Source organism: Vicugna pacos, chromosome 16 (assembly GCF_048564905.1).
Source record: "Vicugna pacos chromosome 16, VicPac4, whole genome shotgun sequence".
Classification (NCBI taxonomy): Eukaryota; Metazoa; Chordata; class Mammalia; order Artiodactyla; family Camelidae; genus Vicugna; species Vicugna pacos.
In genome coordinates, this window is record NC_133002.1 from 58,865,004 (window position 1) to 58,887,456 (window position 22,453).

At 57.5% G+C, this 22,453-nt stretch overlaps 2 protein-coding genes across 4 annotated transcripts; one reads left to right on the forward strand and one right to left on the reverse strand.

Annotated features, from left to right (window-relative positions):
- Nucleotides 1-1,199: 1,199 nt before the first annotated feature.
- On the reverse strand, nucleotides 1,200-10,755 carry CYGB (cytoglobin). 2 transcript variants are annotated; one of them, XM_072939639.1, is made up of 4 exons: nucleotides 10,416-10,755; nucleotides 5,346-5,577; nucleotides 4,867-5,004; nucleotides 1,200-2,504 (listed from the first exon to the last, which is right to left on the reverse strand). In XM_072939639.1, exons 1-4 carry the CDS (start codon nucleotides 10,556-10,558, stop codon nucleotides 2,412-2,414), a joined length of 606 nt encoding a protein of 201 aa, XP_072795740.1. In that variant the 5' UTR covers nucleotides 10,559-10,755; the 3' UTR covers nucleotides 1,200-2,411. The 2 variants fall into 2 exon arrangements, with proteins under 2 accessions (XP_072795740.1, XP_072795741.1); XM_072939640.1 differs by having other exon boundaries at nucleotides 4,841-5,004.
- A 2,221-nt stretch (nucleotides 10,756-12,976) lies between these two features.
- On the forward strand, nucleotides 12,977-18,518 carry PRCD (photoreceptor disc component). 2 transcript variants are annotated; one of them, XM_006199419.4, is made up of 4 exons: nucleotides 12,977-13,305; nucleotides 13,598-13,666; nucleotides 15,659-15,739; nucleotides 16,128-18,518. In XM_006199419.4, the coding sequence occupies exons 1-3, from the start codon at nucleotides 13,232-13,234 to the stop codon at nucleotides 15,678-15,680; spliced, it is 165 nt and encodes a 54-aa protein (XP_006199481.1). In that variant the 5' UTR covers nucleotides 12,977-13,231; the 3' UTR covers nucleotides 15,681-15,739; nucleotides 16,128-18,518. The 2 variants fall into 2 exon arrangements, with proteins under 2 accessions (XP_006199481.1, XP_072795742.1); XM_072939641.1 differs by having other exon boundaries at nucleotides 15,659-15,735.
- Nucleotides 18,519-22,453: the final 3,935 nt, after the last annotated feature.

Below are 22,453 nucleotides of genomic sequence, written 5' to 3' on the forward strand. Positions count from 1 at the left end.
TGTCCTGAGCACCCCCACGTGCCCGGCACTGTGGGTGCATCCTCCTCCTCCTGGTACCTGCCTTGCAGGACAGGCCTCATGTTCACTCTTGTTTTAAATTAGAGGTGATTGTGGCCCAGAGAGGCTGAATGACTTGCCCAAGGCCACACAGCGTTGGGAGGCAGTCTGGTTCCAGAGTCCAGCGTTCTATCTTGCAGTACTGTGTCCCTGGAAAGGCCTGTCCTTGCTCTGTCCACCCCGCCCTGCATGTCTGGGTCAGTGCACACAGCTCCTGGCTCGGGGTACTGGCCTTGCTTTCTAAGAGTGGGATTTATTTATTCTCCGTATTTCTGTCCAGCGCCTCTGCCGTGCCAGGCTCAGGCGCTGAAGGCGCAGCCTGCATGCCAGGAGTTCACGGGCTGGAAGACAAGACTTTTCCTGTGTGTCAGCTGAATCTTCCCAGGCAGCCGGGAGCTCTCCCAAGGGGCAGAGGCTGCTTCCTGCCTCTCCTGCAGCCCACCCGGGGGGTGACCTCCTGGCCCCTCCTCAGGGAGTTGATGCTGCTGACGGTTGTCTCCAGGAACAGTGGGCGGGGGCTGGGCAGGGCTGGCCTGAGGCTGTGAGGTGGGGACGGAAGGGGCTGGGAGCTGAGAGCTCAGGGAAGGTGCAGGGGGTTTAAGGCTGGGAAGAGCGGACTTCGTTTCTCAAACACGCAAGGGCTGCCCCCTTACCCATACACCTAGAGCAGCAGGCTGAGAGTGTGGCAGGCCCAGCTCAGGTCTAGAAGGTCAAGGTCTGATCCTTGGCTGGCTCACTAGAGCGCTCGGACCAGCAGGGCCCTCCTTTCTGACTACCTCTCCCTTGATTCCTCCCTCACTTACCCTATTCTTTCCAGGGAGGAGATTTCCAGAACAAAAGATGAAAAGCCCCCGGACTTCTTTTAAACAAACACAGACTCTCTTCCTGCCCTCCGCCCAGCCCCCAAGCCCAGCTTCCAGCCTCCAGCCCTGTGCTCCTGACTAAACAGGTGAGCCCCCACAACCCCGACACGCAGTCCTAAGCCCCAGAGGGGCCCGCCACCAGCCAAGGCTGAGACATAGGTGAGGGGGACACTTGGGAAGGCGGACACCTTCCAAGGAAAAGGGCTGAGCCCTGAACTAAGGAGTGGAGACAGAGGCAAGGGACAGGTGGCAGAAAAAGACCAAATGAGTGCACACAGACCCAGGAAGAACGAGTCTGTTTAATGACACAGCTGGGCCTGGTTACAAACATCAGAAACTACAAAAGGTGGACAGGCAGTGACACGGATGGCTGCACAAAGATGGGACGGGGGACACAGGCACAGTCGCCACAGCAGCGAAACATCCTTGAGGACAATACACGCGACCAAGGGGCACACAGGGGGTTCCCCAGCAACGTGACCTAGGTGGATGGACAGGCCGAGTGCCGGGCCGTAGTCAGGAGGGGCGGGGGAGGGAAGGCCCTCGGCCCCCAGAGCTCCAGGATGAGATGGAGACATCGGGTCCTGTCATCGCTGCCCGGCTGACAGCAGCCTGGATCCCGCTCTGGCCGGGGCTGTCCTAGTGGCAAAGGCGGATGGAGTTGGCGCTTGAGGTTTCTTGACCTTAGCCCCTCCCCCCAGTGCCGTCATCTTGCCCAGAACGCCTGGCCCCTCTGTCTGCCCATTTCAGGGCAAGTCAGGGAGCCGCATCCTTCTGTGGAGGGTAGAGGTAGGGAGAGGCAAATCCTTTTTGCCTGAAGTGGAAAGCAGGAATGTGGGGAGCTAGTCAGAGAGGATGGGCTGGGCTTTGCTGGCGAACTGGGTCCCCCCCACCCTGCCCATGCAGGCCCAGGTCCTCTCTGCTGATGTGGGACCCCTGTCATGTCTGCCACAACGCACTGTTCTCTGCCCAGAAGCTACCAGAACCCCTCGGTGGGCAGAACCGAGGCTTAACATGTGCCTCTGGGCCCCACTGATACACCGTATAGATATGTATGTGTATATAGAGAGATTTATATAGGTTGTATATAGAATATATCTGTAAATACGGTAGACGTGTGTGTGTGGTACTAGGTGAGTGATGTGGAGACCTGCATGCTAGCCAGGCAGATAGAAACAGGGCTGGTGTGTTTCTCGAGCGGAGCGACTCAAAGACGGGCCCCTGATTCCTGCCAGCTGCTCAGCTAGGTCTCTAACAGTGAGTAGAAAAGCTAAGAAGGGTGTGCCCGGCTCTTCAAGGAGGGAGGATCCCCCACCCCCGCAGGCCACCCGCCACACCACCGAGCTGGGGTCAGCATCCAGGCAGCCAGGGCCACCTCCTGGTGGCTCCAGGGGGACTGTGGCCCAGGCAGAGGCAGCTCTTTCCGGGAAGACGAGTCAGGGATTCCTCCAACTTCCTTGGCACCCAGAGATGGAGGGTCAAGGAGGGTCTTCAGAACTCGGCCTTCTGCTCAAGATGCTGCCAGGGAGGGGGGAGGAGAGAGGAGGATCCTATGGCCCAGAAGAGGGCAGTGTGGCCGGTGGGCTGTGGGAGAGATAGGAAATGAAAGTAACAGGTTACTAGGGCCACAAGTGGGACCAGGGAACCTGGGGGGCAGAAGAGAAGGATCGGGGGCTGGCAAGGCTGGACACAACCTGCCCAGAGACCCGCACGGTGCTGTTGAAAGCCGCCAACTGGACCCAGGTTCTGGTCCCTTTTGCGCCAGGAACTTGCTGTGTAGTGTCCGTTGGCGCATCTGAACTTCAGATCTTTCTCTAGAATGTGAAGCCTGCCTGCCTCGCCCACCTCTGTGAGATCCGAGGACAGAACTGCCTGACCGTGTTTCACGAGCTGCAAAGAGCCATACAAACGCGAGCTCTCTGTCTCTCAATTCTGAGACACAGGCACTCTCCGGTTGGCACATCAGGTACCCCGGCCCCGGCCACCCATAGGCATTCTCTGCACGTGCAGCCCCTCCGTACTCGCTCTCCTCCCAGCCCCTCCTGACTCCCTCACCCACAAAAGCGCACACACACACACACACACACACCCTGAAGCAGAGACAGTTCAATAAACAATGGCGTCTGGCCCTCCTTGTGTCTCTGATAAAAGAGGCTGGATAGAAGCCTTCTAGAACTCTGCTCTGTAACTTCCCCCACCCTGGCCTTTGAAACCCATCTGGACCCTGGCAGCAGTGGGGTCTGCAGGCCCGGGGCCAGGGAGTCACGCCCTCTAAGGAGTCACACCCGTGCCGCCAAGAGACCAGGTGTGATGTGAGAGTGGAGACGGATGAGCTGGGGTAACCCAAATGTGGGGCACTCAGGCCCCCGGCCAGTCCCCCAAGTACTCCTCTCCAGTCTACGAGGAGCAGAAACGGGGAGGCAGGAGATGTTGGCGGTTTCCTAATGTTTGGGGTTTGGCGAGATTTAAATCCCAGGGGTCCAGCTGGGGCAAGAGAGGGGAGGGGACAGGACTTCGTGTCGGGAAATGTTATCCATGTGTTTCTGATTCACTGGGGCTCGCACCGGCCAGCTCTCCTCTCCCTCTAGGCCCCCATAAAAAAGCCCTTTTCTCTAGAAGCAGGAAGTCTTGTCTCCTGGCTATAAACAAACTCATCTTTGGCAGCAGAGCCTGCCTAGGGAGAGGCGTGGGAGGGCGAGCCCCCTTCCCCACACTGACCCCTCCCTGGCCCCTTGGGCTGCTTCCGGCAGCCATCCTGGCTCTGCCAGCACCTCCTGGAGCAGGTAACAGTGGCCCACCTGCTTCCCGTCCACCCTGAGGGCTGGGGCAGGCCAGAGGCCAGCTGTGCACATCTGGAGCCACTGCCTGGCTGTTGCCAGGAGTTCCCGGGGGCTCTGCTCTCTTGGGGGTGGTGCCGATGCAGGGAAGGGGGCAGGAGCAAGCTGGGGCCAGTGCGGTCAGCGGCAGGAAGGCCAGGAGGCCTGGCCTCTCCAGGCTGCCCTCGGGGGACCTCCTGCCGGAGCCGCGCGGGGACCCCTGTGAACAGGAGGTCCGCTGGCTCGGTGGGCCAGCTCAGAGCCAGGGGTGGGGGGGCGGAGGGGATACGCCGCCTTTTCCATGGGAAACTGCTGGGAATGTTTCTCTCCAGCGCGTGTCCTGAGCCGCTGGCTGACCCCTGCTTCCCATTCCCGCCTCCGCCCCTCTCTGTCCTTCCTACTCCAGCCCCGCCTCCACCCCTCCATTGAGCTCCCAGAGCCCAAGCCCCATGGGGGCCCAGGAAGGCCGGAGTGTTCCCAGGCACCATGTCTGGGGGCCAGCCCTCCCCCTTGTGCTCCGAGTCAGCTGGAGTCACTGAGGCCAGCCACCCTCTTCGAGCCTGCCCCCCAGGCCCTCACCCCAAAACTAGGGACCTGGCCTCCCAGGTCAGCCCAGAAGTACCGCCCCCTGCTGGTGTGCGTGGGAGGTACACCCACACAGGCCCTGAGTGGGTTTGGGCACGTGCACGCGTCCTCGTGATTCTGCTGGCTCCAGCCTGGTTGAGGCCGAGGCAGGAGGGAGAGCTGGTCAGTGTTAGATGAAAAACAGCCCCACGTGATTGGTACCCAGGGAGGAAGTGGCCAGAGCTGGCCTGGGCTGCCTCTGGGCCCGATGAGCCAGCCTTCCCTCCAGGAGTCTTTGGAGCCTCTCTGCCGGGGCAGCCTCGGTCTCGGGGTACTCTGAGTGCTCCCCAGTTCTAGGGAAGGCGAGGGCTCTGCCTGAGGAGTCTGGGGCCTTTTCTGATCCTGCCTGTTCTTAAATGCGTCAGAACCCAGATCCACCCTCCTGGGAGTGTTCCTGTCCTGATGATCAGCACGTGGGCCCCAGGAGAGGTGGGAGACCAGGGGACAGGGGAGGATGCGGCAGGGAGGCTGCCTCCTCACGTGGTGGCGTTGGGGACCTGCTGTACCCAGCCCACTTCCTTGTAGGCAGCGGTCACGTGACTGTAGATGAGGCCACGAAGCTTGGCCCAGGCTCTCTGTGTCTCGGGTGGGAAGTCGTTGGCAAATTCCTCGGCGATCACCTCCAGGATGACTCCAGAGAGGATCTGGGGACCAAGGGAGGAAGGCGGAGTAAATGCTTGTGCTTGGGCACCCCCAAAGTCCCCTGCATCCTTTCTATCCTGTGTTTGGCCCAGGGGATTGTTCATGACACTGCAACCCAGCAGCTTTGGGAACCAAACACACTCAAGACCGAGCCCCCACCCTGCTGCCCCTCCCAGTCACAGCTAGGCCTGGGGAAGATGTGCAGTGGTCCCCTCTGCTGACCCGGGGAGCCTTCCCAGAGCCTGCAGGCCACCGTTGGCTGTGGGAAGTGGGCCCTGAGGGGCTCAGGAGCCGAAGAGGATGGTGGGGGGGAGTGGCAGCACGCGTCTGTCCAGCGACATACCTTGAAGTACACAGGCTCCACCTTGTGCTTGAGGGCGTGGGCTTTGCCCACCAGGGCGAGCACAGAGGACACCTTCTCGGGGTCATGCAGGTTCTCCACCACAGTGTTGAGGGCCCCCATGACCCGGCAGGCGTGCTTCCGCAGCTGTGGGCTCCGCTCCATCTCCAGGGGCTCCTCCATGTGCTTGAACTGGCTGAAGTACTGCTTGGCCGATGGGAAGTTCACAAAGAACCTGGCAGGAGGAAGCGGGCGGGCGCTGATCAGGGGGCAGGCCCCCTCCCTGAAGTGGCCAAGATGATGGGGGGTATGCAGAAGTGGGAGAGGCAGGACCCACCCCCACCTCACCCCACTAATTCTTTTCCCCACACGGGTGGCTGTCCCTCAAACACAGACCCTTCCTCTGGCCTATGTGCAGTCCCTCTCCTACCAAGCTCCAGCCGTTTCCATGCGCCAGACTTGCTCAGGCTGGCAGCTTCCTCTTCCAGGCCCCTGTCTTCCTTGCTTCTTGCCTCCCTTCCAAACCCTATACACCCTTCAAAGCCTGGGGCAGTCACAGCTGAGAGACTCAGAGCTTGTGTTCCGGGATTACAGGCCGGTGTGACCTTGGGCAAGTTAAATTTCCTAAGCCTCAGTTTCCTCATCCATGAAATGGGCATCACTTTTCCTGTCTTGTGAGTCATGGGTTGTCACGAGAATGACACGAGAAAGTGCGCGTGCGGAGTCCTCCGCACAGTGTAGACACAAGGGGGCTCAGTAAATGCCAGCCTTTGTTAGGATAAAGTCAGAGCTCTCTTTGTAAACAAAGTAAAGCTCTGTGACTTAGCTCAGGTCACGCAATCACGGAAGGGAAGAAACAAGATTCAGTTCATCTCCTCCCAGCCCAGTCTTCCCTCTTCACTACACTGCTTCCCTCTTCAGCCAGCAGGAAATTTTCATCGATTGATTTACTTAAAGGTATCGACTGATGTCACCTGCCTGGTGTGGTTCTGTAAGTACTTCCTGCGTGTACATTCCACCTCTCCAATTAGCCTGAGCACAGCTCAGGGGCAGACCCTAGGGCTTTCAAGCTCTACCCCTTCCACCTCCAATTTATCTGAAATTATCTAATTCCTCCCAAATGTCACATTCACTAGGTCACTTTCATGCTCAGAATCATTCAATGGCTCCCTATTGTCTACTGGACAAAGCCAAAACTCCTTAACCTGGGATCCCAGGCTTCTTATAAACTGTCCCAATGTGGTATCCACATTCTCCCCTACACCCGAGCTCCACAGCTTCGCTCACCTTTGGTAAAGTGGTCAGGCACACCCTTCTCCCTCTTCTCCGGTGTCCCCCATGCCTCTCCCTGAGCATCCAACTGGGCCCAGGGTGACTGCTTTCCTTTCGAGGCCACTGATGGGTTCCCTGCCACCCTTCATGGTTTCTTCCCTTCTTGCCGGTCTGACTGGGTCCCACAACCCAAGGGCAGAGCCTGGGTCTCACGCACCCCCTGTTCCATCACCCCGGCCCAGGCCCTGCAGTTTGCTGGATGCTGGTGATGAGGGATGCATTCCCTCTCCTGCCCAGGGCAAGGTGTCATGGGAGGTACACGGCCTGACTCCACCAGAACTTACGCAGCTTAAATGTAGCCTCAGAAAACTACAGGATGGGATGTCTTGGACCTGTTTTTTCAGGTTGTTTCACACCTTTGGAGCGTCCTCCTTTGTGATCAGAGAGAGCTTAGTAATTTGCCAGAACAGCCCTTTCGCCAGGGGGTCGAGTCTCAGATCTGAGAGCAGGAACAGATGCAGGGAGAGCATCTGACCCCGGGTGTCTCTTCAGGAGATGAGGCTGAGGCTGGTGGGGAAGTGCCCAGGACAGAGTCCATGTGGAGAGCAGAGGGGGCCAAGCGTGACCTTGGGCAAATCACGTCAAAATCTGTCTGCTAAAGTGTGAGAGGAGTCCCCCGCGCTCCTGCTCACCACGTCGCAGATATCCTGGTGAGGGCAAATGAGGCAGTGGATCTGAAAATACACTGGATTTCTCTGGAGAAGCTTTGCTGTGAAGGGTGGTTATGAAAAACTCAATCTGGATTTAAGCGAGGAGCTCAGACTTTGGAGGTTTTACGCTGCTTTAAAAATAATCATTTCTGTTTGGCTGGTGTGTAACCATGTGCAAAGCATCTCCACCTGTTATTTCATTTAATGTCACAACAAAGTGGATCTTGTATCCATTTTAGTGATGAGGAAACCACGGGGAATATTTACTGAGCACTTACTCAATGATCTCATTAATCCTTGCGGTACCCTCCTGAGGTTGCACTCTTTTTATCCCCACATCCTGGATTAGGAAATTGATGACCAAGGTGGCCCAGCGAGGTGGGTGGCAGGACCAGGGAGGAGCCCGGGCAGTCCCTGCTTTGCTGGCTTCCCTATGCTGCTCAGAGGCTGCTCTACGGGGGGATGGTGGCCTGGGACCCAGTGGGTCTCCTCCCTTGACACTTATGCCACATCATGGCCCTAAGAAACTATGATCCCAAGGAGACTCTCTTCTGGGTGAGGGGAGTCTAGGGGGCCACATGCTCTGCTCCTCTGTCCTGGCTCCTCTCCTGGCCCCTCCGTGTTCAGTCCTGACCCTCCCTGTCCAGGCCTGGGCTGCCAGGGAGAAGCCTCAGCAGCCAGCTGGGGAGTTCCTCAGCTTCTAGAGGTGCCTGGGCTTCCAGGAGAGCCTGCAATAGGCTTGTCTGAGTGTGAGGAGGGAGGCAGCAGAGTTACAGCCGGGAGGGGCGCCTTCCTAGAGCACGGGTGCTCCCTCTCCAGGGAGTGGAGGTGCAGAGTCTGGGCAGCTCCTCCACTGCCAGAGCTGAGGGGCGACGTGGGGGTGCAGCTGGCCACAGCCCAGTGGGGAGGGAGGAGGTGAGAGTGACAGGTCAGAGGGCCACTGTCCCAGGCTCTATCTGGGGCCGTCTTTGTGGATGGGTGCATGAAGACAGGAGGGAGTTGTGAAAAAACTGAGGGGCACTCGAGAAGCTTATCAGCCTTGTCCTCCCCCTGACAACATCCCCCATCCTAGCTAGCCAGGTTCTGGGGCGGAAGGCAGGAGGAGGAGAAAAAGCAAAGGGAGGCTGGTGGGATGTGGGTCTGGTGGTGGGGGTGGGGGGGGGCTTCCACACAGAGGAGGGGGCAGGTGGAGTGTGGCTGGGTTATCAGCAGGCCAGACCTAACTGCTCTCTCCGGGCTCTTCAGGTTAATTATGGGCCCTCTCTGAGACATGAACACTTGGTAAAGGCCTCCCCAGTGCAGACCTGGTCCCCTCTAAGAGTCGGGAACAGGGAACTAGAGGGGAACAGAGAGAGAAAGAAAACCTCACCAAGAGCTCAGATTCTCCAGGAACAGCTCTGCCCACAGAGTTCAGTTCCTTCCTCTGCACCCACCCCCATCCCCATTCCTGAGGAGGCTGGGTGCTGCCCCAGGAGCTGGGTCCTGGACACATCCCTTACATGTCCTCCCTGGCAAATGGCAGCCCACTGGGACAGAACATCTCCAAGGTCCTGTGGACTCTGCCTCTTCTCCTCTTGGTGACCCACGGGTGCACCCGGGAGCATCTTGAGGCCTGATGGGCCCGCGTGTGCCGACAGACAGCTGAGAGCAGCCCTCCAGGGAGGCAGCCTGGCGCATCTGGGACTCCACTGGCCACCCCGTGTGGGCGCTCGCACGTGCGGATCTGCACCTGCCCACGGCTGATGGCTTTGAGATCCGAAATCCCCTCTCAGCTTCCCCACCACCCCCGGCTGCGTTTCTGGGCCTGGGAGCTGCCAAAATAGCTGTCCCTTCCTCAGGAATTCTCCTGGAACTCCTCAAGAGTGTTTCTTGCTCTTTTTCCTCCTAAATCTGATTCTAAGTTGGAATCAGGGCACATCAATCTGGAGCTGGGTAGGTCCCAGGCTTGGGGGAGGCAGAAAGGAGAGAATGTGGGAGAGGAAGAGGAGCCAGAGATGGGACCAAGACAGGCATGCACTTCAATTGTCCTTTCCACAAGAGAGGTTCCACCCCATCTTCAAATAATAAGACTTCCTTGATCTGTCCTAGATTTGACAGCTTCCCTCTGCCAAGGACAGAGGGTTGCGAGTGAGTGTGGGTCTGGGGCCTCCGGGCCTGTACCCCCAGGGACCAGCACATGCGGGAAGAGAGCATCAATCTGTAGCTATGGTCAGTTACTAGCTTGTGCGGCTTGGGGATATTAACATAGGAATGGTGTGCGTGTGCACTGGTGTACTGGTGTGTGAATAAGAGTGTCACTTTGTGTGTGCGTGTGTTCCTTGGGGGCATGTGGTGCCTGAATGGAACCCTGAGCCCAAGACACATGGCCTTTCCTCCCCAGATGGGGGTTTCACAGTGAGGCCCTGTCTCCTGAAGCTTCTCCCTTTCCCTCCACTAAACTCAGCAGGGACTGTATCCTAGGGGAGGGTTTACTTTGCCACTCACCTGTGCCTCACCAGGGAGCTCCCTGCTGGCCCTGGTGGCAGGGGCAGGAAGAGGTCAGCTGGGGAAACGCACCTCAGGGTCTACTCCTTCTGACCTCTATTCTCCTGACCTTTGCGCTGGTCTTCCAAGAGTCTTTGAATATGGAAAGGGGCTGAGCTGGAGAAAGGGGTTTGCTCCTCTTTGTCCTTCTTGGTTGAGCCTCAGTTTTCCTGTCTCTAGAATGGGGAGCCCCCAACGACCCCACTGGAAAGGCTGGTAAAATGTGTGTCCATTACAGCTCGGTTGGATGGCTGGGGTCGCTGGTGAGGAAGGCATGGCTGGCTGAGCAAGGAGTTCTGAGGCCGGGGAGAGGAGAGGGATGGAGGTGCCCTCCTTCTGCGTCTGGTTCCTAGTTCCTGGTGAGCCCCGCGCCCAGAGCCAGGAAAGGCTCGGCCAGGGTTTCGGCCACCCCAAGGTGCCCCACGCTGCCCGCACCCGACCGGCTGGCCGGGCCCCAGTCGCAGCTGGGGAGGTGGCTCCGGAGCTCGGACCCGGGCCGAGCCCACCTCTGCCGGAGCCGCTGCCGCCGTCCCTCCTCCGGGCCCGGTCGGGCCGGGGCGACACCTACCTCACCAGGATGGCCACCCCCACGTCCTCGCAGTTGGCATAGAGCCGGGCCCACGTCGCCTGCACCGCCTTCCTCTCCGCCTCGGACAGCTCCTCGCTCCGCTCCCTGCGCTCAATCTCCATCTCACCCGGCACTTTCTCCATGAGCAGCTCCTAGCCCAGCCCGGCTTCGCTCGGGAGCGGCGGGGCGCGGGGCGCGGAGCGCGGGGAGCCGGGCCGGCTGCGTGCGCGGCGGGCGGGCGAGTGGTAGAGCGCGCCGGAGGGAGGGAGCGTGTCTGTCTGTGCGCGCCGGGTGTGTGTATGTGTGTGTGTGTGTGTGTGTGTGTGTGTGTGCGCGCGCGTGCAGGGTATATGTGCAGGGGGCGGGGGACCGCGAGCGGGGGGCGGGGATGTGGTTTGCTGGAAAAACGTGAAAAAAAAAATCCGCTTCAAACCCCCAACCCCGTGTCCGTGAGCCAGTTCCGGCAAGGTGAAGGCTGGGCGGGGTGGGGGCGACGCGGCGGCCGCCCGCCCGCCCTCCAGGCCACCGCGGAGTTTGACTGCCGGGCGGGGCTGAGGCGTAAGGTGTGGCGGGTGCGCTGGCGAGGGGGGTCTCGGCAGGAGGGGGCGGTCACGCGGCGCGGGGCCTCGCGGGCGGCACAGGAGTGCGCCGCGGCGGGTGCGGGTGCGGGTGTGGGGGCAGCGGGTCCCTGCTCACTCTGCGGGCGGCGTCGGGGCGTATGCCTGTGTGCACCCTTCCCGCGGCGGGGAACTGACTCAAAGTCAAACACTCCTAGGCATTTGCGGCGTGGCCGCCGGCCCGAGGGGGCGGACACGAGCCCCTCGGGCGGCCAGCTGTCGGAGCTGGGCTCCCGCTCTTTTCCGGCCTCTCGTGAGCCAGCCGCGGGAGGCTGCGGCGCCACCCCCAGAGCTCCGGACCCCAGACTCTGGAGGGTTTAGGACTGGGGTTATCTCCGTGTTCCAATACCTTACAGGAATCCACCGCTGACGGGATGGAGGGCGGCTGTCGAATTTAAGCACCAGAGGCCTGGCCCTCTCATTTCCTTCCCGCCAGCACCCCTCCCCCTTGGTGCACTCACATGGCGTCATAAAGAAGGCCCTGGGTGGCTTATTAATTACACAAGCAGGCCAAAACCTGGCGCTGCCCTTAATTCCTGCCCTGGGGGAAGCAAAGTCCAAAGGAGAGGCAGCCGGGACGGCCAAAGCAGAACTGAAAGGGGAGGGGGGTCAAGAGGTCTTGGGGAGGCCCAGGCTGCTGGAGACATCCCAGCCACTAAGGCGGGGATTAGAGACAGTTTCTGTGGGTGAAGGAGGCAAATTCTTGTCCTGGCGGTCCTGCTCAGGGAGGTGTGAGTGTGACTGGACCAGAGCTGGGGGACTGTGCTACTGAGAGCCACCAGATCCCCATCCTGCAAGAAGCTGCTGAGTCCTGGTATGGCCAGGTCCCACCTCTGACTCCCAGTTGAAGCCTGAGGCTAGAAAGGGTGGGGTGGGGGCTGCAAGCATCTGAAACAGGTGATGGGGGTGTGGGGTGTGTCCAGTTCTCCCTAAGACTCCCTGGTGACCCTGCCTTTTTCAAGTCTGTGTCCAGTGTGTCAAGTATTGCAAGAGTGGTGGCTCTCCTCTTCAGCTTTGTTTTATGTGTTTATTTAAAACTTCGTATTCCAAAGCCGAGATTTGAGGCACAGCTGCAGCCCCGGCGCTTGCTGGAGCCCAGGGTTCAGGTACTTTACTGGAATCTTGGCAGGAGGCCTCTTGGCACTGAGATCTCACTTGAGGGAAGGAAAATCTAATGCCCTCTTCTGGGGGTCTTGGAGAGGGATGGAGGAGAGTGGGTGGGCTCAGTCTCTTCCACCACTCTTAGACCCATATCCTCGCTTTTGGTCTGTGCTCTGCATGCTGCCTGGGCCAAGACCAAGCAGGCTGTGCTAGGTCCCCTCATTAAACTCCTCTGATAGCTTCCCAGAGCCAATGCAGTGGCCTTTTCCAAGTGGCTGCCCAAGAGGTCCCACTGGGATGTGGACAGAAAATAGGAGAAACCTTATTATCTAGTCCTTTGCAAATTTTATGTATGTCTCTGCTGTGGGGCTGTATTTGCACAGTAATGTAGTATATAATTTATAAGTGGATGCTTATATTTACTTCATGAGGGCACACTTCAATTCTACTTTTCACTGAAGAGGGTATGTCATCAGAAACATTTGGAGAGGATTGTCCAGAGGTTAGACGTGAACCACGTGAAGTCTTTCTGGCTTCATCGTCTATCTTCCCCTCTGCTCCTCCCTTCCCAATGCCTCCCCTGTGACATCACTGCTCCACCAACACTCAACCCCCAGTTGTCGGACACGCCCTGCGCTTTCACGCCTGTGGCCCTGGCAGAGGCCCATCCTTTCTTGAGCCCTGCAAATTCAGATGCCCCAGCTCCTCTCTAAAGCCTCCTCTGGTGCTCGCAACTCCCCAGCTGCTCTCTTGGCGCTGTTCATTCCCTGAGTCTCTCTGTTGCGGTCACTTGTTTCACTCGACAGTGCGTCAGTCTAGACTATAAGCCCTTTGAGGGCCAGGCCCAGGGCTTAGTCATATGTACATCCAGAACAGACAGAAGTGGATTCACCCTGCCAACCAGGGGACACCCCGGGCCCAGTGAGGTTAATCGGTCTTCACAAGGTCGGGTCTACTGACCCCACTAATCAGCTTGAGCCTCCTAATCCATCACCAGCAGAAACCTCAGGACGGCAGCAGCAGCTCATGAGGGCTGGCAGGGGCCATCTTGGCCTTCTTCTGCAGACTCGGGCTGGGAGGGGATGGGGCAACTGAGCCATGTGCACCACACTCTTCCTGCTCAGCACCTTGGCCATGCTCTGGCGCCGCCGATTTGCCAACCGGGTCCAACCGTGAGAAACTGACTGGGCCATGGACTTGGGCGGGGGACAAACCACTGGGCTGGGTTACGGCTGAGCGGAAGGCTGTCAGGGACTGCCTGGGCTCCAGGAGGCTGGGAGGGATTTGCCAGGGATCCCTAAGAGGCTCCCTCAGAGTAGGGGAACTCGGAGCCCTTCGAAGACACTGGCCACAGCCTCCAGTCCCACAGCCCATCGTGGCTCAGGTCTTGCAGAGAAGCAAGAGAGGGGTCTGGGGTCTGGGTGCTACCCACAGCTCTGCCTGCCTTTTTCTTTCCTCCCACAGAGAGCCCAGTGGAGTAGATGGGGCAGTTACAGGCACCAGCATGGAGACAGACTGCCAGTCCTCAGGCAGGTAAGGCAGAAGAGAGCCTGGGGTGGAGGAGAGAGGGTGCTGCTATGGAAGCTGCCGGTGTTCCCTGCCCTTGTCCGGGCTTGGGGATGTACATGGGGGTGTGTGTGCACGCGCTCCAGGCTGGACCCTCGCCCCGCTACCCTGTTCCCTAGCCTCGCTACACTGTTCCCTAGATGCCTAGTGGGCAGGCTCAATGTCTGTTTTCTTCATTTCGGAATGGGAGTCCCCAGCCTCTCCTCTGGACCAAAGCTGCTCTGCCTTTGGTCCGAGCAGGGTGGTCCCCAGGGCCCCTTCTGTAGGAAGGTGCGGAGGGGGTGGTTAGTGGAGAGAGGGATGAGGCAGAGGCAGCTGGCATCACTTTGCTCGCCTTCCCTTCCCCCTCCCTCTCCCGCTGCCCCCACCCAGCCTCAGCAGCTCCTCTGCCGGAGCCTCCAGCAGGATTCGCTGTCCAGTCCCCAATAGAAGGCGCAGGAGGCGCATGACATCATCAGCACTGAGTGCCATTGGCCGGGCAGCCCCTGCGGGCAGGACGCTGTCTCCAGTGGCCAGAAAGTTAACTCTTCCTAGGCTGAAGCCATGTGGCCTTTACAAAGGGGGAAGTTCGGGGAACTTCTGGACTTTTCCTTCCCTGGGTGACTAGTGCCCTTTGCTAATAGGGGCTCTAAGCCCAACAGAACACTGAAAAATCAACAAACACTTATTAAGAACAGACTGTTGGGGATGTTCTTTTGTGCCTGTGGGCCCACGAGTGTGGGAAAGCTGTGTGAAGAGCGGCTGCTGCGCTGTGGGAGCATCTTCTAGCCCCCGGCACCGCACCGCTTCTCTCACTGCTGTTGGAACAAAGAGCGTGACCTCCTTGCTCCAGGGCCCCTGGAGGGAGGCCCGTGTGCCTCCTGTCTCTTTCAGGGTGTGGACAGTGCCTGCAGAGGGCCCCTTAGATACGTGAGGCTGGCGAGCCGAGGGAACTTGAGTCTTTCCGTCTCTGCCCTGATTTCTCAGTCCTTGGATTCCCCCAGGTTCAGAATGACAGAAGGCCCTGGGAAGCCCAGGGCCTGTGTGGGAAACAGTCGTTTCTGTGATGCGCTTCCTTGACACCTAGGCTAACTGAGGTGGCACAATGGTGCCCAGTTACTACCACTGGTGGAACGGGTGACACACAGGAGGCCCTCAGATGCTGACTGATCCTCACTGTTGAGTTTGTTTGGGTCTGGAGTGGGGCAACCTGAGTTGAAATCCTACCTCCTCTCTTACTGAGAGACCGTGGGCAAATTATGCAACCCTTTTATTTACAGGTAAACTGGGATTAACAGTGGTTATGAGGCTTTTGTGAGGTTAAAATGAGAGAATTATTGTAAAGCACTGAGCACAGAGCAACTGTTGGGTGAACACTCACCCTTTGCTTGCTCTGTGATCAGTGCTCTCTTCTTCCCTAGAGGTATCTCACACACGCACTCACTCAGAAGCCTCAGTGGCCCCAGAGGTTTGGCAGTTCAGATGTTTTCATGTCTTGTTAAGGGTGCAGGGAACCAAGGGACAGGGAGCTGCAGATGACTTGCTCAAGGTCCCCTACCCAATTTGTGGCTGATGGGGGACTGACGGGTCCCTGACTGCAGACAGTTCATCTCCTCCACATGAAATGAGCCTGGACCTCCTGTCAGGAGAGGAAAGGTCAAACCTGGGACCATCTGGCCAGGCTGGTCTGGTGTGGCCTTGCCAGAAGGAAGCGGTTGCCTATTAACTCTTTGGGACCCAGTTAATTGGAAAAATTGGCCTAACCTATAACACCTCCTGCTGATGGCGGCTGGCTGCCATGGAGGGCTGGCCCAGGGTGTGAAATTTCTGCTCTCCAATTCCCCAGTCACAAATTCCAACAGGCTCCTGCTCCTTAGTAGTGGGGTGAATCACTAGGTTTGGGGGTGGGAGGGGAGGAGGGCTGGAAACATGGGAAGGTCATCCCCTCCAACCCTCTGACTCACATATTTTCCTCCTTAGGGAAAAAGAGCCTCTGAAGTAAGCCCTCACCTCCTCAGGTGGGGCTCAGCCCCAGGGCCCGAGATCAGCTGGCCAAGGCAGGTAGGGCAGGGTCTGGAGCCTGGAGGGCCGAGGGCAGGGCTGGGGTCAAGGAAGGAAGAATATGCAAGTCCTGGCCACATGGGAGCGGAGCAGGCCTCTTCAGCAGTGTGGTCTCGATCACGATGAAGGTCAAGGGTAGGGGGTAGACTGCTGCCTCAAGCCCGTTATGTTCCAGGCCATGCGGCAAGGGTTAGTTTTAAGAGAACTATGTGTGATCTCAACGGTATATTCTAGGCCTGGGGATGAGGTGGTGGTCATGCTCAGGGCCTGAGGGCTGTGCTGGAGGACTTCTCAGGGGGAGCGGTGCTCTGAACCATCCAACTCTGAAATCCAAGGCCCCGCTCTGGGATGGGAGGAAGAGCTGACCTGGCTTGGTTTTCTTTTTCAGCTCAAGTCCTGGTTTGCCCGCTACCCCCAAAGGACGCTGTGGTGGAAGCAGCAGCTGCAGGAGGGAGGATGGGGACAGGGACGGGGACAAGCAGCTGTCGAGAAGGTAGACTCCCCTTTGGGCCCTGGGACCTGCCGGGCTGCACTTCTGCTGAGGCCCTGGCTGGTGGGGGGGGCTCCTGGCTGGGCAGGTGGGAGAGGCCCAGGTGCTTGAGCTCTGGGACGGGCTCCCTTCCTCTGAGGAGGCCCAGAGAGGGGGTCTCCATGGGGTCCCCTGTGTAACTCTGGGGTCACCCCAGCCGCCTAGGTTAGAGGCGGGAAGACTCGTGCTGAGGGGCAGCCCCATTCACCCTTTACTCTGGCCCTCACGATAACCCACAGGGGCTGGTGACGTTCTTACCCACAGTTTAGGCATGCGGAAACACAGAGTCTAGGAAGTGGGGGACCCCTGGCTCATATGGAGGTGGCAGAGCCCCACACTCTTCACCCCCACAGCACCGCCCCCTCCCCAGCCACTGGGAAGCCTGCAGCCGCTCAGCGGAGGCGGTCTCACCGGCCTGCCTGCCTGTCTCCAGCAGCTCAGCTGGTCCAGGGCTGTGTGCTGTCGGCTGGTGATGGTGGCTCTCACTTCCTATGACATTTGCCTCTCCCGGGCCCCAGAGCTCACCCTGTCCCTGGCTGCTCTACTGAAATGATCAGTAGGAAATGCCAGTTGGGTCTGTGACATGTCTGCCTGCAGCTGGATGGAAGCCCACAGCGTGACCTCGGAGTGTGTTTTCTGGGTGTGTGTGAGTGTGCACACGTGCCTGTGTTCCAAATGGGCAGTAGCATGTGGGAAGGGAGAAAACATGACACTTGTTTCTGTCAGTCTGCTGACTGCTCAGTAACGGTGGCGGTGGCCTCCCTCTGCCCCCAGCTGCTCCGCCATTTCTCTCTCTTTACAATCCTGCCCGATCCTAGGCAGAGATAAAAGCAGATTTCCGCTTCTGCTCCCTGCGATCCAGGCGCAGACCCTGCCGGCAGCTGCTGCTGGCTGCCTCGTGGCCATTTATGTTCTAAGCACCCCAGCCTCACCCCCACGTGCATCTCTCCTCCCCATCCAGCCCCGGCTGCCCCCGCAGTGGGGTGGGCCTCTGCCCCTCTGGCCCCGGTCCCTGACTTTCAGGCCAGAAGAGATGGAGTTGTTCTCCAGACAGCAGGAAAGGGTGAGACGCAGCAGACTAGGGGAACCCACTCTGAGTGACAGGGAGGAGGAGGCACGGGCTGCCGGGGAGGGGCTGCTCAGACTGCAGGGAGTCTGGCAGTTCTGTGGGAGCCTCTAAAAGTAGGGCAGGGTGGAGGCAGGGGAAGGGTCGCACCAGGGGAAGGAGCTCTGTGCTGGAACCAAATCAGAGCCGCACTGCCTACTTGACACAGGCCATGAGTTCATGACCACCTGTCTCAGCTCCCGTCAGCCTGCCTTTCTCCGGGGAGGCATCAGCCTTCCTGATGACAGGTCTCTCAGGCAGAGGGCCAGAGGGCACTGTTCCCGGGACCCAGTCTGTGTTCCCTGATCCTATCTTGCTTCCATTCTCTAATCCACTTGCCGTGTTCCTGTCACTTCATCCTTGCTTCTGCTGTCTGCCATTTCCAAGTTGCCTGTCTCCTTCCGCTGGTCTGAGGAACTGTCAGACCAAGGTCGCCGAGCTGCACTAGGGCTGGCTCACAGCCCAGACGCACATCCACAAAGTGACACCCCTTTGTAGCCCAGTTCGAAGAGCCTGCCCAGGAGATGAAGTCTCCTCTGGGGATTGGTTCCAGAAGAAGGGAGGGAAAGTGAGAGGAAGGGGCTGCTGGAGGTGGGGGGATGTGTCTGCCGGGCCCTGGCAGCTGGGGTGCCATGTGGGCTGGGCGGGAGGGGCTCTCCCCACCAGGGAGCAGGCTGGCTCTGGTGGGAGCAGATTGTGTTTACACCTTCCCCACACACCCGGCCCACGCTCGCCTCTTATTCTCAGGGCTCTCCCACCCCTGGGCTCTCTGCACAGTCCGCACATTTGCAGCTCCTACTGCAGAGTTGCCACCCTCGGCCTGGAGCTCCTCTACAGAAGGCTGCCCGGGACCGGGGCCCCGTCCTCGGTCCACTGTCTCCTGTCACAGCGTTTGGTGTGAAGCCCATGGCGGGGGTGAACGCAATGTTCCCAAGAGGCTGAGTCCTTCTCCCCTCCCATGTCCTTGGAAAGAGCCGCTGCCTAGAAGTGGGAGCAGGAAGTTTAGGGGCTTGGTAGACTGGCCATGGTAGGAGGGAAGGGATTAAGGGCAACTCGAGAGACAGGGCTGAGGCGCAGAGCTGGGTCACTCCTGGTCCAGGGCGTGGGCTGTTATGAAATCATGATAAAGAGTCTAAGAGCAAGGAGTCCAGAGTGCTGGGTTTAAATCTTGACTCTACTGCCACTTCCTACCTCTGTGGCCTTGGGTAGGTTACTGAACATCTCTGGGCCTCAGTTTCCTCATCTGTAAGATGGAGATAACAGTGAACCTATCTCACAGCATTGTTGTAGGGTTAATGTTAGATGCTGTGTGTAAAATGCTTAGCACGTTTAGTAAGTGTTCAATATATGTGAGCGAGTGTGATTGTGTTTGCCAACTATCAATCACTGAACAATTAGTAATTTCTGAATAGTTAGTAGGTTCAGAACAGCTAGCATCCCTCACCTCCTCCCCATGGCCCTTCCTGACCTGTCTTCCCAGGTACACCACAGCTGGGCAATAGGCACTTCTGAAGCAAATCAGAGGACAGCAGAGGGTGGAACTGCTGGGGAGAGGGCACACAGTAAGATCCAGCACCCAGTAATACTGGGCGAGAGCACAGTGCTGTTGCTTCTGGGTACCTAGAACCTTGTCCCAACCTCCGAGGGCGGAGGGTCTTGGCCTGGAAAGCTTCCCCCAGCTGGCTCTGCTTCTCTGAATGAATCTCAGCTCCCAGAGAAGACAGGAGGTGGCTGCCCTGATGTTTTTCCATTCTCCGTCTGAATGCTAATCTCTCTGCTGGTGGGAGCCTGAGTGACAGGGAAAAGGCTGCTCTGAGCTGCAGGGTGGCCGAGGGCAGCAGCCAGGAGCTGGGAGGTGCTGCCGTCTGCTACTTCTGTGGCTGAGGCTCAGGGCTGCTGCCAGTCTCTCCCGGAGCTTGGGACATGACCAGAGAGCTAATGAGCGGTGGGGAGGGGGAGCAAGGGAAGCAGCTGCAGCAGCTGCTGCCGCCTGCCATCACCCCAGGGTGCAGAGGCGGCCAGAGAGAGTACCCGCCCATCCCACATGTGACCGAGTGTCTGCAGGAGGGACGGTCCTGGGTGGGCGGCACAGAGGAGAGGCCCAGGTCCAAGCCTGGGGAGGGGCGTGGAGCGCCTGATCTGAGGCCGGCACAATGGCACAAGAATAGGGGACTCAACTGGTCCCGCTTGCTTCCAGGGCCCCTCTGCACGGGCCTCGCTGTTAAGAAAAGCCCAAGACCTTGAGCTGGAGGTAGTAATGCTTCTCTGTGAGCCTCAAAAGAACAGCTAAGTGGCTCCTACCGACATTTACTTTATATAGTGATACAGATACCACTAATATTATTGATGATGGCCAATAGGTCTCCAACACTTACTCTGTGCTAGGCACTGTGCCAAGAGCTTTGTTTCTGTTTTTCTTTTTTTGAGTAAAGATAGATTTATTTAGAGAGATACATACTGCATTGAGTGTAAGGCAAGAGAAAGGCCAGGAAGTGTGGGAGTTGGGCACTCAGGTTAAAGTAAAAGTAGGTACACAATCCACAGACAGCGTGCAGGCCGTCTCAGAAGAGGAGGGAGCGAAAAAGGGCCCAAGAGCTTTACTTATGAGCATTGTCTCATTTATGAAGCAGGAACTGCTGTTAACCTCATTTACCCACTAAGGAAAGTGAAGTTCACAGAACTTGCTCTAGGTCACTCGCAGCTGGTAGCAAAGCCAGGACCTGCTCCCGGGCAACATGATGCCAAAGCCTGTGAGGCTGTCCTGGCAGGGAGGACCTACGTCTAGATAAGGAGCTGGGAGCAAGTCGCAGTGTGACCATCCTCCAGGCACAAGGATGGAGAGCTGTAGCCCCACCCCGGAGGTGCCTTTGCAGGTGGCCAGGAACGGTTAGCCAGGGCTACTCACGTGCTCTCCTCAGGAACCCAAAGTTCTATGGCAGACCAGACTCTCGGTCCCGAGAGGGCAGTCCTTGCCTGCCAGTTGAGGGGAGTGAGGAGAGCTGCCTCTCCAGGATCTGTCATCCCCTTCAGGGAGGAAGCAGTGGCCACTGGCAGGGATGACAGTGAGGCCATCACTCACAGCCACTGCCACTGCCACACTGCTGCCTCCTTCAACCAGAGCAGAGCCCCTGGGAGGGAAAGGACGGCAGCCAGCAGCCCAGCTGGAGGGGGAACTGGAGGAGCAGGCGCTCTTTGCTTGTTTTTGCAGGAGGGAGGGTGCAGGGCATGGGGACCAAGGAGGTGGCTTCAAGAAGGATACACTGACTTAAGCTGGAAACAAGTCCAGGCACCTAAGGACTACAGACCCTCTCTGTGGGATACACATGCCCCCTAGTGGGGACTAAAACGAGAGGGTGCCTGAGAAAATTACGAGTGACTGATGACTATGACCTATGAGCCTGGGTAGGAATGGCCAGTCCCATCTTATGTGAACACACATGCCTGTTTAATAGCACATGCAGAAGCCAGGTGAGCTAAGCATTAAAAGAAATTATTTAATTTATTCACTTGCTCATTTATTCAACAAGCACCTATAGGGAACCTACAACGTACTAATCGCAGGTTAGGGGTTGGTGTTGAGAAAACGATGAAAGAGACAGTGCCGGCCTTTCCAGTCAGTACAAGACACAGGTCTCGGGCCTGGAAGCCTGGTTCTGCCAGCTCAGCCACTGCCTGGTCACGTGACCTTTCCTTCTCTGGACCCCAGTTTCCCCATGTAATAGGCATGTATTGAACCCAGGTGGGCTGGTGCTGAGGACGTAAAGGACTAATGACCATCCTCAGGAAAAGACTGTCTACTAAAATGAAGGGGATGGGCCAGATGACCTCTGGGGGACCCACAGACTCTCCCAATCCAGAGAGACTATGACAGACTGTGTCTGGAGGTGCTAACAAAGACTTACTCACTCAACAGACATTTACAGAGTGTCTGTGCGCCATGCATTGTGGATACAGAAATTAATTGACTTCCTGTCATAAACAACCAGAAAACTGAGCAAAATATGAGAAACAGACACTTGACAACAGGTAGCACACAGGACAGTGACCTCATGACTGCCTCAGATAGTTCCCTACCTGTGGCGTGGGGAGGGAAAGCCACGCAGACCATGGTGGTCTCACTGAGGTGAGGAGACGTGATCAGAGTTCAAGACAGTGCAGCATTCCTAAGGACATACACACAGATCAACGGGATCGAAAGACAGACATGACAAAGGTGATTCAACAGAGAAAGGAAAGTCTTTTCAACAAAATATAGGAAGCATGAACTATAAAAGCAAAATGGATAAACTGGACTTCATCAGAACCGGGAATACTGGGAGAAAACATCCCCCAAGCAAGTATCTGAGAAAGAACATGCATCCAGAGAAATAGAAAGAACTCTGACAACTCTGTAAGACGACAGGCCAATAAAATTGCAGGGTTCTAATAGACATTCACAAAAAAAGTACACAAAGGGCCAATAAACACACAGAAAGATGCTCAACATCATAGTCAACAGGAGAATGCACATTAAAACCACATCGAGATATGATCACACACCCACCAGAATGGCTAAAATTAAAGACTGACCATAACAGACGTTGGCGAGAGTGTGGTGCAAGTACAACCCTGTGAGACTTTGCTGGGGGAGTGTAAGTGTCACCACCACTTGGGAAACCAGCCTGGCAGTTTCCCCTGAAGTTATCCAAGAGGAATGAAAACTTATGTCCACAAAAGGATTTGCACAAAAATGTTCATAGCAGCTTTATTAATCATAGCTCCAAACCGGACACCCCCAAATGTCCACCAACATGCAAATGGGTAAAAATATTGTGGCATATTCATACAGTGGAATAACATTCAGTAATTAAAAAGGAAACAAACTACTGATGAAAGCCACAACACAGGTACTTGAGAGAAGCCAGACACAAAGGAGCACCTACTGTATGACTCCATCTACATGAAATTCCAGAACAGGCAAAACTAATCTATAGATCAGTGGTTGCCTGGGGCCAGGGCTGGATGGAGACTGACTGTAAAAGGGTGTGAAGGGGATCTCTGGGTGATGAAAATGTTCTATATCCTGCTGGGACTGTGGCTG